Source organism: Rhinatrema bivittatum, chromosome 5, assembly GCF_901001135.1.
Source record: "Rhinatrema bivittatum chromosome 5, aRhiBiv1.1, whole genome shotgun sequence".
NCBI classification, from domain to species: Eukaryota; Metazoa; Chordata; class Amphibia; order Gymnophiona; family Rhinatrematidae; genus Rhinatrema; species Rhinatrema bivittatum.
This window is the reverse complement of record NC_042619.1, coordinates 98113574-98130528: the sequence shown is the minus strand read 5'-3', so window position 1 is coordinate 98130528 and position 16955 is coordinate 98113574. Positions and strand designations below refer to the sequence as shown.

The 16955-nt window shown below is 40.7% G+C and overlaps 1 protein-coding gene across 9 annotated transcripts in view; it reads right to left on the bottom strand.

Annotated features, from left to right (window-relative positions):
• Positions 1 to 6509: 6509 nt before the first annotated feature.
• USPL1 (ubiquitin specific peptidase like 1) overlaps positions 6510 to 16955 on the bottom strand; it is a 96957-nt gene continuing 86511 nt past the window's right edge. For all 9 annotated transcript variants that reach the window (XM_029602632.1, XM_029602637.1, XM_029602631.1 and 6 more), the window contains 2 exons: positions 14852 to 15006; positions 6510 to 8727 (listed from right to left, as the gene is read on the bottom strand). In XM_029602632.1, coding sequence (XP_029458492.1) covers positions 6767 to 8727; positions 14852 to 15006 — 2116 coding nt within the window. In that variant the 3' untranslated portion in view covers positions 6510 to 6766. The remainder of the gene's footprint in view (positions 8728 to 14851; positions 15007 to 16955) is intronic.

The window sequence follows — 16955 nt, the reverse complement described above, 5'->3', positions numbered from 1 at the left end:
GACAGTAACTGTGATCCTACAAACATTAATAGCTGTAGAGTGTTTTTCATGTATGCAATTTATGATTTCCTATTAACGCCTCTAATACCACCTGCTGTCTAGCACAGACACCCTGTGCAGCTGGCAGGATACCATCACCCCAGCACCGAGACCATGACCTCTCACTACTCCCAAAATATAATGTAGCCCTCATTGCCAGCACTGCTACAAGTGATGCAGTCTGCCTCTGCTGCTACAACTAGGGTGATTCTCCTGGGCATCACTCAGTCTCCATGGTACCTTACTGGCAGGGCCGGTGGAAGCACTAGGCGAACTAGGCCTGGGCCTAGGGCGCCAAGCATTAGGGGGCGCAGAGCAGTGGTATACCGAGGGGAGGTCAGGGGGAGCCAATGTGGCTGCCGGTGGACCTCATCCCACTGGCGGCTGAGCAGTGAACTACCACTGTGCTGTGCGCCGGACACACACAGCAGGAAGATCGACAGGGCCGTGGTGGAACTCATGTCACCACGGCCCAAAGAAAAAGGATGCATCCAAACCTGCAGGTGCTCCTCCTCCTCCTCCTCCTCCTCCTTCCTGCCCGTGCGGCCCCGGAAGAAAATATTGCAGGAGCCGTGTGGACAGGAAGGAGGAGGAGCATCAGCTGTGTGAAGAGGAGCAGCGTTTATAGTCATCCGCGAATCTCAAGTCGCAGCGGGCTAAGAAGAGGAGGCAGCCCGGTAGCAGGGCCGCCGCCGCGGATCCTACATTGCGGGCGGCTCGAGAAGATCAGGGCCGCTGCAGAGCCTATCCTGTGGCAACCTGTGAAGAGAAGGCCCAGAGGCAAGAGAAAGGCTGAGGGCCTGTAGAATGTGTGTGTGTGTGTGTGTATGAGATGAGTTGAGAGACTGTGTGGGAGTGAGGACCTGAATGTTTGCAGAGACAGCATGTGAGAGCCTGTGTGTGTGTGTGTGTGTGTGTGAGAGAGAGACAGCATGTGCTTGAGCAAGACAGCATGTGGGAGTGAGAGAGAGCCTGTGTGTGTGAGAATCAGACAGCATGTGCCGGTGAGAGACTGTGTGTATCAATGATTGTATGAGAGAGAGCATGTGAGAGCGAGCGAGAAAGCATGTGAGAATGAGAACCTGACTGTGGGTTTGAGGGAAGAAGATAGATGGAGAGAAAAGTAATAGAAAAAAAGACAATACAAAAGGAATTGGCAAAAAAATAAGAAAGGGAAGGTGGAACAAAAAAGCCTGTGACCAACCGATTAGAAAACTAAGATCAGACAGCAAAGGTAAAAAAAAAAAAAATTACTTTTTACTGATTGGCACATGTAATCTTTGGTAATGTGCAGGAATAGCACTTTCTCTATGTGGATCTCACAATGTACGAGATCAGCATGGAGGAAGTGGAAACCCACGGGGCCTGCACAGAGGAGGCAGCAGAATGGGCTTCAGTGCCAGTAGCAGCAATCAGCACCTCCCCAATAGCCATGCGGCAGCAGTGACAGTGGCAGCAGAGGAATGAGAGAGGCTCCGAGGTTGCTGGTAAAAGAAAGAGAGGGGGGTCTGCCTTTAATGTGTGCATGTGTATGAATGGGAGACTGCCTGGGAGTGTATGTATGTGAATGCATGGGTGCCTGCCTAAGGGTGTGTCTGTGTATGAGAATGAATGGGTGTCTTCCTGGGGTTTGTATGTGTGAGAATAGGTGCCTGCCTGTATGTGGTGTATGTGTGTGTGAGAATGAATGTGTGTATGCCTGGGGGATGGTGAGGGAGTGATGTGAAAATGCATGGGAGCCTGCCTAGAGGTCAGTGTGTATGTGTGTGAGAATGACGGGGAGCTTGCCTGGGTGTGTGTGTTTGTGTGTACGTGAGGGAGCCAGTGAGAGTGAGAGCAGGAGTGTGTATGAGAAAATGCAGGGGAGTAAGAGTTTGTGTGTGGGGGTGTCTGTGAGAGCGAGAGGTTATGGTGGGTATAAGAGCATGAATGTGTATGTATGTGACAGTATATGTGTGAGAGAGAGAGAGAGAGGATAACCTAATCCTCGACAATGTCAGGGTGACTGGAAATTAAGAGCTCCTATGTATGGACAGCAGGAGCTTTTTAAAATCCTTAGTTTTAATTATTGGATGCTTGATATATGTGCTGTTTTGAAATATTTTATTGGTGTTTGGGGAAATTGTAAAAGATGTATATGATTTTAATTAATAGAAGATCTATTTATCAGTAGTTTAAAAATATTATTTTATTAGTATGGTTTTACTATTATAACTGATGCTTTATGTTTCTTGATTTTATTTGTTTTATGAGGAATGGTGGTTCTGTTTTTCCATTGTTAATACACAGAGTCTGGCTTCTTGGGGTTTCCATTTCAATTTTTTCTAATTTGTGCTCCTTTATTTTGTATTCTGTATTTGGTGAGGGTCTGTCTCTGTTCTGTGTGTGTGACCATGATGAAAGATTCTGCTAGCATATAGTGTCTATATAGGGAGCTATAGCAATCGGGTTTGTTTTGTTTCCTCAGTAGGTGGTGTATTGGTATTCTAGAACCCAGTGTAATATTTACCCTTGCTTTTTCACAGGTAGAGTTATTGTTGTTTGAGTCCTTGGTGTTATTACTGTTATGTTACGTTGGGATTGCAGTATAGATTTTGAGTGTCTTTTTTTGTGGGGTTTTCTGTTAGTTCCCAATGTGCCTGGCAGTGGAAGGTGTTTGTGCTGCTGTTACTGTGAGGTGACACCAGAATTTGAAAATATCTTTTAGTATGATGAGCTGTAAGGAAAACATCCAAGCTCCGTTGCTTGTGGGAATTTCAGGGGATGCACAGAGTTAGAGAACTGGAGGTGCAGGATTTATATTGACATTCTGTCCCTTCCTATATATTCCAGACTTCACTCTCATAGTCATATAGAATTAGTTGAATGAGGCTATCAAATAATTTTATAGTGTGAAACTGGCCAGCTTTTTAAAATTACGCAGAAGACCCTTTGGACTTTTTTTTATTAAACACTTTTTTTTTTTATAACCAATTTTAAAGCAGGATCCATGCTATAGAGGTGTGTGTGATGAAGAAATGTCATTTTGGCTCCCCCCCCCAAAAAAAAAATTCTTCTGTCTAAAGCAGCGGCGGACTCACGATGTCGGACCAGCCAGGGCATTCGCCTCCCAGGCCGGCCCAGGACACGTCACGTGGTCTGCCGAGCACGACTATCACAGCCGCGCACGGCAGACCACGTGACTGGAGCGATCAGCCCACCGGGGGATGCCCAATCCCCCCGATAGGCCAATCCACCCCTGGTCTAGAGACGCCACTGATTTTCTATGACCTTAAGCATTAGTACAAGAAGGATTAAGGGGGGGGTGATGCTGGAGAGGCACACAAATGCATTGGCCCCCGGGCGCCGGAGACCCTTGGTGCGCCACTGGGTGCGAGCAATATGGGGCGCAAGCGGTGGCAAAGAGGAGTGGAGATTTTGCGGGTTGCGAGCAGTGCCCAACCTGCTCGCGACCCAGAAAACCACAGTCGGTGGGCATGATCGAGAATGAGGTAGGAGTCGGGGCCGAGACCGGGGGGTGGCGGTGCAACCCGGGGGGGGGGGGGGGCACAAGGGAGAAGACTTGCCCAAAGCACCAAATCCCCTTGCACTGGCCCTGCTTACTGGTGCTCCTGCTTTGAATACGGCCCACCTCAGCATCACTTGTCACCATACATTACTAGTGCTCCTGCCTCCACTGTGGCCTATTATGGTGCCACAGCCCAATGAGATCCATGTTACAGCCCGTACATGTGTATGACACAGCTCAACACCTCATGATAATGTATGTTCAAGGCAGACAAAAGCTCCCTATCTTTTATAAATACTCAGTTTTTGTCCGCCTGAGAAATGAGAGGCTGCAATAGCCACATTAGCCACAAGATGCCAGTGTTTCCCAGGCAAATACCAACGATTATTTTATTATAAATGGTCATTTCACTTATTTTGTAAGAAAAGGCATGCTGCAACTAGTATTGTGCCCACACTCTGTTTTTAAAATTTCTCCTCAAACCCACTTTCTAGCGGTTTGAGGTGGAATATAAAACAAAGAAATAGGTGTTCAGAACCTCCAACTAGGGCGAGGGATGAATGGGTGCCAGTAGGAATAATAGCAGTGCTTTAATTTACTTGAGGCTGCATAGCGGGAATGGCTAAGTTGGAGGAGACTTTAAAATATATATTATCCTCCAAAAGAAAATGTTAAATAAGACAATTAAAAGGAGGTATCTAGAACAACTGCGTTCTTCCAGGATGCAAAATAAAGGAGAACCAAATTATAACTAAGCAGTCTGCTGTGAATTACAGGTGTGTGAAAAAAAAAAAAAAGACACAGAGTGAAGCTGTAATGTTTGTACATACTTCCCTGAAATCCAGGCTGCAGTGTAATAGAAACTGTACTGTTATGTCCAATGAAATCGTGGATTTGGATTTTAAATCTGATTACTTCACTTACCATGTGCATACCCTTTAGACCATTACTCAGTCCCAAGGATATATAATAAAGCAAATCAGAGCTAATCACAACTACATCATTACCAGTTCCATGCAAGACAGCACAAAAAGACAGGTCATAGCAAATCAGCGGCTAACATTCTTTGAGTGCGACCACCATCGTTAAGTAAACATATCTGCATTAAAGTCATCCTCCTTTGGGACTCCTCTCCCTTTTGCATACACAGATAAGTATAATGGCTTGTGCAGATACTGTACCACCTCTAGTTGAAAAGCTCGTCCTAGGACTCCAGTAACAATTCTACATAAGCCTATTATGTAAGAATTAAAGAAAACCAGATATTAGGTATAAAATAGAGGCTTAGAGCAGTAGTACAACCAAGATTACTCACTTTTAACTTACCCATTTTTGGTTCTATTGCTTCTTTTTGATTATTCTAAGTCTCCTTATGCACTTTTTATTATAGTCCAATCTCCTGCCAAGCATGAAAAACTCATCTTCACTGCATGTTCAAACTTTTGTCAGGAAATGCTGGGGTAGAAAAATTTGGCAAGAACTTGCTCCCTGCTACACCTAGATCTGAATTAGTCAAAGCTTTGTTGATTTCCGGTCTCTCCAGCATGCAGTCATAAAACCCCACTGCTGGGCATGAGTGACAGCACACCTCAAAGCTTCTAGCAGTGGGGATTTCTAACCCCTGAAAGTCACAACAATCCAATGTTCTGGCTTCTGTTAGCTGATCCTCTTCCAACTTCCCAATCTAACACATGCAGCTTCTTCCAAAAGAGCATTATTACACAGAAGAGACATGATGCACTACACTGTGACATCACATCACACTAACATCTCACCATTTTCATCTGCCTATCCCCTCCATCTCTGAATTCTGGGTTCCCCCTCTCCAGACTGCCTGCTCCTTTCATCCGTGCCTCAGTATTCTTTCCTCTAGCATTTCTTGTCTAATTGAGCCACTCTACAAGAGCCTCTCGTTTTCAGAAGTTGCTTTTCAGATACACCTCTTCCAACTCTTCATCCTAAAGGAACTGGATTCCTATGTACCCATATATGAAATGAATGCTATCACCTCCATATCCCTGCCTGAACACATTGTACATTCATCTCTATTCTAAAATAAATATCCAAAAAAGTATTAGCAATCAATAAGTTAAACATAATTAGAACACTAACTTGTGTTTCAGCCAAACTTGAAGTCTTAAGAGAGAGGAGGAAAAGCATGCCTGCAGATTAATCTGGCCTTGCAAATGAGTTGCAGAATAAAGTAAGAGCTGTAGGACAGAGGACCAGACTTACCTTGGAGCTATACAAGAAGTGATATTGAACCTAGGAGGTAGGGTGCAGCTGGAAAGAGGATGAAAAACTGCTAAAAATTAAGTATGAGGACAGCTCAATGGTTCAGTGACACCACTGCTGGTTATGGGGTCCAAATCAAAGTCTTCAACTGAACTCTTGCTGCAGAAGCAACAATCACAGCCTCTGAGAGTGGAATCAAAGCCCTACACAACCACCACACCCAAGAGAATTGTGCTCCATGGCCCTCTGAGCTCTGGCGCTGCAAAGGCTGAGCTAAACACCGAGAGACGTGCTAATCGGAGAGGGAATGTCAAGTTTTCCCAGTCCCAACTGCATTATTTATCTTTTTGCTTCATTAGCACAGCACAGAGTCAAATATACCAGTTAATTTACTTTTATCTGCTGTGAAAAACACTTTGCATATACTGAAAAACAGTTTGTATCTACTCTACAGTTTAGAATAGATACATGGAAATCAGGTAAAAATAGTTTATGTAAAAAAAAAAAAAAAGAGAGAAATCCAAAAACTTAGTACAAAACTAAAACTGAATTCAGTTATATAGTGCTAAATCCCAAATGAATTTCAAGTTTTTAATGCTTTTTGTACCATAGGCAAGCAAATAGAAAATAATCATCCTTCAAAAGCAGCAGAAAGTTATTTTAGAAAAGATCCTGAGATCTGTTTTAATGAATGCAAGATCTTCCTTACCAAAGAACATTTTTTCCATGAAAAAAGTGCAATCTCTTATGTACACGACTAGAATAAAAAAAAGGGCATTTTAATTTACAAACAATATACACATTAAGAGCCTGATTACTAAACATTTTTCCCCCAGACACAAACAGGAAAAAAACCCTTAGTGAATCACCCCCTAAATTATTCAAGTAAAACCAGGAATCATACAAAACTTGTGTGAACATCTAGTACTTCTGTTCAGCATCAAGGAAAACCACCTCCAAATAACACTCATGTAAAGCAACTGCTCAAAAGTTTTCAAAGAGATACTCGTCAAAGTGAGGTAAATATTCGGCATCACCTAGTGTGTTTAACGTAGAAGATGACAGCAAGTCTTCAAAGATATCATCCTTTACGGCATTTTCAAAGGATCTGTTTGCCAGCGAGTCTGTCTGTGCCATACACTGGATTTCCTTACCGGGGCTGCAGTCGCTGACCTTGCCTGAAGCTGTGCCATATGAGCCCTTGTTCAGGTAATTAGGCTGAAGCGTTCCAATGCTGCCATCGACAAGCATCTCCAGGAACCTATTATCATCGTAGCCATCTCTTGGCAGGTCCATGGAAGCCACAGCGGTAGCAGGAGACAATAGTTCTGCCAAAAGTTCGGCATTGCTGGGGCTATCCCCCGTGGAAGTGCTGGAACTCATGGTGCACACAGACTCCGTGTCTGCTGTATCACCATGAGGCTGAAGTGCGTCGAGGAAGTCCTTGAGTGCATCACATTCCTTGTGGTTTTTGAAATCTGAAAGATTTTTCACTTTATCACTCAGAAGCGCTCCATCACTCTTTGGAGCCTTCCCCTTTATGTCAAGTGAGGCCAATTCATTCTTTTTAGCTTTAATTCTTTTGAGAAGCTTTAAACGAAGTCTGTGAACCTCATCTTCCTTGGTCACTTCTCTCTGCTTGGCTACTGATTTAGGATGATCGTCTCCATTCTGGCCGTGCTTTGGCTCCAGGGTGCATGAGAACTGACGTAAGAAAGGAGACATTTCCTTGACAGGTGTAGGCACAGCCTTACTCACAGGCACTGGAGCTTTAGTTACTGCAGGCTTCTTTACCATCCGAGAATTAACAGGAGACGAACCAGCGAGGGTTGAGGGCACAGAGAAATGCAAAGCTTTTTTTCTTGCAGGCATGCTTACCTTCCCTGGTTTTGCCACTGTTCTAGTAACACCTTTGGCTTTAAAACCATCAAAACTACCTGCCCCCTTAGCAGGCAGACTCACACCAGTTAACTGTGGCAAAGATGCTGTTCTGCAAGTTTTCTTTTCACGACTCCAAGTTGAGACACTTAGGGCAGAAGGCATGAAAGAAGGATGCTTGCTCAGTAAACTCTTTACCCAGCTGCCCACAAAACCTGTCTTTTGGCTCTCTTTTGAGGATGGGCATACATTCTTTTCAGGGGATACAGCTATAGGCTCAGGGTCTCCTATCTTTTCTCTTTGCAGTTTCACACTATTTTGTACAAGTGCTGGAATTAAAGTTATGCCATTTTGTGGGGCAGAAGGTTTGCCTTTAAACTCTGGGTTTTCGGTCTGTGATGGTGCTTGAGATACACGGACACTGGTAGACAAGTGAACAATATTAGTTCCAGGTGAAGCAGCTGTAGAAGTTGGGCAGAACTTGTTAAGCACAGGGCAAGCGGTGGCATTTTCAAACTGAGGAGATTCACTCCCAGTTAGATTATTTTGAACATCTCCCATATGTGAAGCCTGAGGTGAAAATGGTACAGATATATTTTCCTGCTGCTGCTGCTGTGCATTCCTCTCAAAAACCAGATCACCTGACATGTGACTGTTCTCCACTGGATTACCTTCAGAATCTACCTGAACCTCCACAAGAGTTAACGTAATCACATCATCATCAGCCAAACCTTCCAAGCCAGAGAGCAAGTTGTTGGCTTTGCCCAGGTTTACATTTTGTGACTTATTTATTGGAAGACTAGAAACCTGTTTTTTAGGAGACACTGCCAGCTTGGTTATAGCTTCTGCGTTAGCATCACTTTGAGGCCGCAGGGAAGTGTCCGACTGTACATCAGCAACTGCAGGAGTTGGTGTCTGCTCTCTCTGCAACTGTGAATTTAGTTCATTAGAAACTGCAGAGATCTTCCTTTCCCAGCAAACAATATGAATTTTGGTAGCAGGAACCTCAAGTTTCTCATGTCTACAACAATATGGACCTTTCAAATCATCATACTCGAGCCAAGTACCTAAAAAAAAAAAAAATAAAATGAAAATAAGGCCAAAAAGACTTCAGTGGTAGTAGCAGCAGCAGTTCAGGGTTTGCTGATATGGGGCGGGGGCATCAAACATTTAAAAATACTGTTTAATTGTACTGTTAAAAATACTTTTAATTGTACATTTAACTATGCATTAAACATCAAATACACAATAAAAATACTTTAAACAGTATGTATACAAAAGTTAGTTATTATATGTAACATAAAATCAACTTTACATCTACTAAATATATTTTCATTACAGTAGATTAAAAATGAAAAACCAAATCCTTTAGAGACTGCATGGTACATAAATATACAATAAAAGGAAAAGATCTAATTTAACAAAAGTAGTGTTGTGCTGAATGAGGTCAATGATCCAACGAGCGCAGCGACCCATCTCCAACCGTAGTTAATCCAAGTCACCAAGAAGATACTAATGAAGACTAGAGATGTGAATCGGAACCAGAATCGGTTCGGATTTCAGTTCCGATTCACATCTCTATAGATGTGAATCGGAACCAGAATCGGATTGGATTTCAGTTCCGATTCACATCTCTAATGAAGACATCCCTTCCCCTGCTGCTCGCTCCCAGAAGTAAGAGGTGGCAATCTCTTAAGTCAATCTGGCTAGTAATCATTAATAGATCTGTCTTCCAGAATTATTGGTCAAAACGGTTTTAAACTCAGCTATACTACCCAGCCTTGACCACATCTTCTGGCAACAAATTCCACAGCTTAATTATGAGGAGTGAAAAATCTCTCCAAAATTAGTTTTTTAATCTGCTACCAGTTAGATCCATGGAGGGTCCCCTGGTCCTAATTCTATTTGAAAGAGTAAATAAATTGTTCCCTATTGACTTGTTCCATACCATTCATGATTTCATAAACCCCTTTCATGTCCCCTATTAGTTGTCTCTTCTCTCAAGCTAAAGAGCCCTAACCTGCTTAGCCTTTGTCACCCTTCTCTGTACCTCCTCTAGTTCTGCTACATCTTTGTTTTTGAGATGGGGTGACCGGAACTACACACAGTATTAAATGCGTAGTCTCTCCACGGATCAACAGAGAAGCATTATTGTATTCCCAGTTTTATTTTCTATTCTTTCCTAAATAATTCCTAACATTATATTTGCATTTTTGGCTGCTGCCACACACCACGCTAATGATTTCAATGGATTTTTGCTGAGTAGTAACTTCTAAATGTGGAACCCAGCACTGTGTACATATATTTAGGATTCCCCCCTCCCCCCATGTGCAGGACTCTGCACTTGTCCACATTAAATGTCATCTGCCATTTAGATACCCAGTGTTGCAAAGTCCTCCTGCAAGTTCTCACAATCAACTCATGTTTCAACTATTTTGATTAATTTTGTGTCACCGGCAAATTTGAGTGACTCATTCGATCCCTTGTGCACATTAACAAATATGTTTACTGGTTCCAGTATAGATGCTTGGGGCATTTCACTATATATTGTGAAATTTGACCTACTCTTTGATTCCCTATCCCTTAACCAATTTACAATCGCCTCCTATTTTATGAATTTTTAATTTCTTTGGGAATCTTGAGGTACTTTATCAAATGCCTTCTGAAAATCCAAATATACTATAGACCAGTGCAATCTTACTACATGCTTAATTACATCTTCAAAGAATTCTAATAAATTAGTAAGGCAAACTTCCCTTTGCTAAATCCATTAAGGTCTCCCTATATGCAAAATAATTTTTATTCTTAAAAACTTCCTCCCTTTTGCTCAGCATTTATGTAAGGCTCATTGGTCTATGGTTTCTCAAATTGCCCTGGAACCCTTTTTAAACATTGTTGCATTGGCTATCATCCAGTTTTCAGATACAGTTGTAGATTTTAATTATAGGTTACACATTACCGTCAGCATGTCTGCAATTTCATATCAGAGTTGTTTCAGTACTTTGGTGTGAATACCATCAAGTCCTGGCTCAAGGCCTACTACCTAAGACTTGCTGGTCACCGAATGCAAGGTGGCCATCAAAGGCAGAAGATGCCATGCTACTGTTCCAGTTGCAACCTGTTTAACTTGCCTTGCTAGTGCACTGGTCGTTCCAGCCTCAGGGTTATATCCCCAGCAGATTATCCGTCATAAGACTGAACCAAAGAATTCATTTAGTTTTTCTGCTATGGCCTTAGTCTCCCTGGGTTTCCGTTTTACTGCCCTGGTCTTCGAATAGTCCAGCTGACTCTCTCACAGGTTTCTTGTTTTTGAAAAAGATTTTTATTAGTTTTTACTTCTAAATTCTCTTTTGGACTGCCTTACTATTTTACTTCTAATTTACCAATGTTTGTGCTCATTCCTATTATCCCCATATGAACTTAATTTCCATTTATTAAGGATGCCTTTTTGGCTTCAATAGTCTCTTTTACAGCACTATAATAATACTGGCAGATAGCTGGTTCTTCTTTTGACCTCTTAACCTGTTGAATACATTTTACCAGAGCTTAAAAGATGGAATTTTTAAATAATTTCATACCTCATGTAAACTTTTAACCCTTGCAACTGCTTTTATTTTCTTTCTAACCAATGTCCCTATTTTATCACAATATCCATGTTTTAAAATTAAATGCTACTTCATTAGTTTTAGATATTATTCTCATTCCAATGACTGTCAAATTTGTTGCATTGTGATGATATTGCCAGGACCAGCTGCTGCACAAAGCAGTCATTTATGGCATCTAGAAAGTTTACCCCTAACATATTCTGATGAAATATTCACCCAAAACTAAGGTCATTGAAATTATTAAGCTCCTGATTTTTAGCCTGTCTAATCTCTATTTCACTGTCTCTCACCATCTGGCTGGGTGGATGGTGATATACCCCTACTGCTAAACTTGAGCCTACCACATATGGAACTTCTATCCATAGTGATTCCAAACAGCAGCAAAATTCCTGCAGCATTTTTATCCTATTTGATTCTATGCCATCCTTAACCCATAGTGCCATCCCACCACCGATTCAATCTGCCCTGTCATTCTGATATATTTTGTATCCTATTCAGTATGCCATTAGGTACCTCCTTCTACCAGGTCTCTGAGATGTCTAGTTCTTCATGTGGAGAGCAATTTTCAAAGCAGTTTCTGTAGGTAAACAGTGATTTACCCATATACATAAGCAGTCTAAAAACCGTCCTCCGTCAATGCAGCTAAACATCACTTTTATCCACATTAATAGATATAGTACCCGAGGCATGTTGTGATCAGGAGAGGGAAATAAAATACATAGAGTACTTTTTCAACTCTACATATTTTCTATTCAAAAAGGACCCATAGGGAAAAAAAAAGCAGATGCATTGTGGGAAGCAAGGAACTTTTTTTCATATTTGATGAGAAAGTCCTATATCACATCACACTTCTAGGAGGAGGTTTTTAACTTAGTTGGCTCTATTACTGAGGAGGTATGTGACTATCCCCCCTAAATGTGCATTACTTGGCATACCAATACCACAAGTCTCACAAGGGAGTAGTTTATTATACAACAGATCTTTTTGGCAGTTGCCTTCACCTAGAAGCAGAAGTTTACCCCATCAATGGCAGCTGTTCAGCGACCACTGGAACAAGCACTGTGCATGAATCAGCTCACTGCGATTAAACAATAGACTGTGGACAAATTTGAAAAGATGTGGTCTCCATACGTTAGTTGGCGTACCTTACATGGCATATGGAAGCCTCAGTGTTGGATCTCACTTTTGAGATGACTCAAGTTTGGGGTACGGAGTGGGTAGTATTGGGGGGAGGGGGGGAACATGCAATAAATGTGGCAATGACTAATTTGTTAAGCATCTATACACTACATTTATACATGATTCTCAGTTTCTATGGTAATAGGGATGTTTTTATTGGAAAAAAAGAAAAAAGCAGGTACAAATGTACTTTATATCTGTGGCAAGTATGTATATATTGTATGTTCACTTTGAAACTTGGGATAAAGTCCACTGTCCATTCTGGGGGTCAATTTTCAAACTGTGTATTTTGGGGCAAAGTGCATGGGTATTTTTTACCTGCAAACTTTACCCAAAGTTCAAAGTGAAAGTACGTGCACATAGAGTACCCATACATATTTACACTTTATTGAACAAATAGTTTTCCCACTGAAAGTGAGTATAGAATTGAACGTGTACTCTATTCAAGTGATTTTTTGCCCCCAGGAACTCCTATAACCATCTGCACTGTTTTTCAGCCACACTGAGGGATGGCAGTTTTCAAGCTGCCAATTTACATAGGTAAATCGCCCTTTCCCAAGCAAATGGCTATGAAAGTCTTCTTAATTCTCTAATCTTATTTTTTAGACTTCTGGTATTTTGCATTCAGACAACTAAATATATGCTTTCTTTTATTCCTATTCATAGCCTACTTATTGTTGGCAATTAATTCAGTTAATTTGAAATCATTCATACGCCAGTCACTTAAATCTATCTAAACTAGCTTGGCTTTTACCATATCCTTCATATCGGGAAACCTTAACTTCCCTATTTTAAACAGTATCTTTATGTCAAACCATACGCTGAGTGACTGCCTGGTTTCCTCCATGATTTAATTTATAAGTTGCTCTCTCCTTTTTAACTATTAGTGTCAGCAGCCAGGTTACTTTCTGGTTACGATGGAGCCCATCCCATTGCAATATGTTCTCCAGTTCCTAACTAACAAAGCTCTGCTCCCTGTCCCTTCTTCATCTCATCCACACATTGAGCTCCAAAGCTCAGCCTGTCTCTGGCGTCCCGTGTATGCAACTGGAGGTATGTTTGAAAATGCTATTCTGGAGGTTTTTGATTTCAGTCTCCTCTCTAGAAGTCTAAATTTGGCTTCCAGAATCTCCATTCTGTACCTTCTTATGCCATTGATAGTTACACGTATCATGACCGCCAGTTCCACTCCAGCATGCTCTAGGTGATGAGTGAGGTCTGCTACCTTTGCACTAGGCAAGCATGTTACCAAACAATCCCTATGCCCACCAGCGACCCAGTTATCTATATTCCAAATGATCAAATCACCAACCACCCCAGTCCTGCCCCTATCCTCTTGGGCAAATCCCTCTGGAGGTAAATTCTTGGTGCAAGATGACAATACATCATCCAGAAGGCAGGTCTCAGTTATAGGATTGTTTTTTGTTATTCCAAATTGATGCTCATCTTTTTGTTAATGCTGCAACCTCAACCCAGAATGGAAGTGGGATTTCTCTGTGTCCTTAAAGGTCCCATGAATTTGTTTAATAAAATCAGTCAACAGAGTTCGATTAGATAGCTATTTTGCTGGTATCCTAGAAACAAGGCACATCGCTTTAGCTGTATGTCTGATCCTCACCAGTTAGATATCCCATTCATGCCAGATGTGTGCACACAACTTAAATTTTGGAAGTGCATCTCAGCGATGTGTCCTACCAGCTTCCATAGCCCCATCAGAGCATTAATATTCTCGTTCACAAAGCAGTTTAAGAGCTGTTTGAGATATAACTAAAGCTGGCTGCTGAGCTTTTTTCCCCTAATATTAAAAAAAGTAAAATTTTGACAACAAATCAAAAGGATGCTAGGGTCTACAGGAAAGGGGCAGTAAAGGAAGTGGTTCAGAAACAGGATGGGTTAACAGTGTTCTCTTAAGGTTATTATTCTGAAGATTTCCTCCAAGCTACTGTGGCTCATGTCCATTTTATAAATAGTTGCCCTCTAAAGTTATTACTGGAGATGTTGCAATGATGCTGCACAAATAATAAATGCAGTTTTGGGACACATGAAAAGGAAATAATTGGTTTACTATAAATATTAGCAAGTGCAATAAAACATATTGTTTGCATTTCCCTATAAGTTCTGCTGTGTAATTTTTTTCTTCTTTTAAATGCAAGAGTCCCCAGGTTCCCCAGCAGCCTCATCAGTACTCCTGGGCAGGACAGTCAGCCATGGGTAAAATGGACAGAACCAAAGTAGCATTCTGGAGAATCAAGATTTATCTTTAAACTGCATTCTCTAAAATCCAGGAACTACACTGCTACAGGGAGGAAAAAAATAAAACTTAGTTCTTGCTATTATCACCGTGCTGAATTTCTTTTGTGAAAAACAGCATCGCTCTTTTAACATGTAATAGAAGTCAAATACTTACCATCCTCATTTAAAACCCAGGTAACAAAGTGGTCAATTTGGTACTGAATTACAGTACGGATCTGGTAGGAGTCACCTTCAAACTGAAATGAGTAAGTCTCCAGACAGTTATGTGGTAAGCCTTCCACAAAGTGCAGCATAAACACAGAGGATATGCTAAAAGAAAAAAAAACAAAACAAAACAAAATAAGTTTATCTTTTTTTTTTTTTTATTACTAGTAGTAATGTTGACCATTGTGCATAATCTGGAGGCAAAAATTAAGAGAGAGAAAACAATTTTTCCCTGTAGTATGCACCAGGAGCCTTTTTGTTTTTTGAGTTGACAATTGATACATACAGAAATTAGCGACCTCTTAAACAGCTATTAACATCCTCTCTACAGAAGTTACATTTCTGACTTTGAATAAACTGTTTTTCAAAACACAAAATATAATACACCATATATGTAGGGACCTTTGTTTTCAGTTTTTATTGTATTTCTCCTGGGAATTTCAATGTTATAACAAAAAACTGGAAAAATGGCACTTCCAATGATTTTTCTCCTGTGTTAAAGTAAATACTTCCATTGATTTTTTTGTTTTTGCAACATTGAAATTCCCAAGAAAAAACAATAAACTAAAAATGAAGGTCCTTACACAACAGTGTAAACAGATTCAGATTGATGAAAATTTTAACTCCACATAGCACAGAATGATACATCCAGAATTAACCAAGCTTTTATAATTTCCCAGAAAAAAAAATGGGAGAAAGATCAGCGGTATAGAAAAATGTATTTTTGTTTTAGACAGACCAAATGACAAAATACACAGGCTGAGAATATTTCCAGAACTCGTGATATGTACAAATGCAATCTAGTCTCCCAGAAGAGCTGCTGCCACAGCATCTGCCCCAGACTGCTCCCTGCCTGCACTGAAGATAGGCTGGAGAGGAAGAGGGAAGGAAGATGACAAAAAAAAAAAGGCTGGAGGATGCAGATCGTTTAGGATAGTAATGGCAAATTCCAAGTCCTCAAATGCCACATACTCGTCCATTTTCAGAAATTCCACTTGCAATATCCATGCATAAGTAACTCAAGAACCAGGTTAATTTGCACATTTTGGCCATCCTGAGAACAGATCTGTTTGCAGCACAGGACCAGACTACACTATCAATGCTCTAGGAGTGGGGGGGGGGGGGGGGGTGATATGTGGAATATATCTATAAGCTGAACAATGAATCCATTATAGCTACAAGTAAAATCTGATTGAAAAAGAAAAATGTTCATCTTCTTAAATAAAATTTGTTTAAAACAGACTTAAAAACTAGAACTTCTCTCATTTTAAATATATTTCTTCTCCATAAAATATAGATGTTTTGGAGCCCCAAGTCATAATAGTCCTAAATGCAAGTGGCTGAAGATTTTAATAAAGCACAAGTTTCATTATGAATACTTAAAATAAGGTTTTAATCTTTTGAAGATGCTAAATATAAAACTGCTACGTATCAAGTTCAAGGATCTTGCCTCTCTGTTACTTTTTAACATTTTCTTAAGGCCACTGGCAGATCTGTTTGTGGAATTAGGAGTGGGGGCTTATATGTTTGCGAACAATATTCAGTTCTAGTTATTAATAGATGAGATTGAGGACAAGCTGTTAAGCATTTAAATATTTGTCTATAAAAAAATTGCATAGTGGATGCTTATAAATAAGTTAGAACTGAATTGAAAGAAGATGGAAGTGCTAGGAGTAGGGAGATTATTTGAACAAATACAGGGGGGTGCAAGAAGAAGAGGTTTTAGATGGTTGCCCACTTATTATCTCTAAGAAAGTAAGTAGTCTGGGTGGATTTAGATTCCACTTTTATGGTAGAAGTTTATGGGCAATAGGTATTGAGGTGAGCATATTTACAACTAAGCACAGTTCGCCAACTAAAAGCATTCTTATATTTTTCAGCATTGTGAACAGCGGTATCAGCTATATTTTTTAGTTCATTAGATTACTGTAATGTATTATTGTTGGGAATATCAGTGGCAATGATCACGAAAATGCAAGTTTTACAAAATAGTGCTGCCCAACATATATATGGAAAGAGCAGATATGAAAGTGCTAGACCTTTATATTGATGCA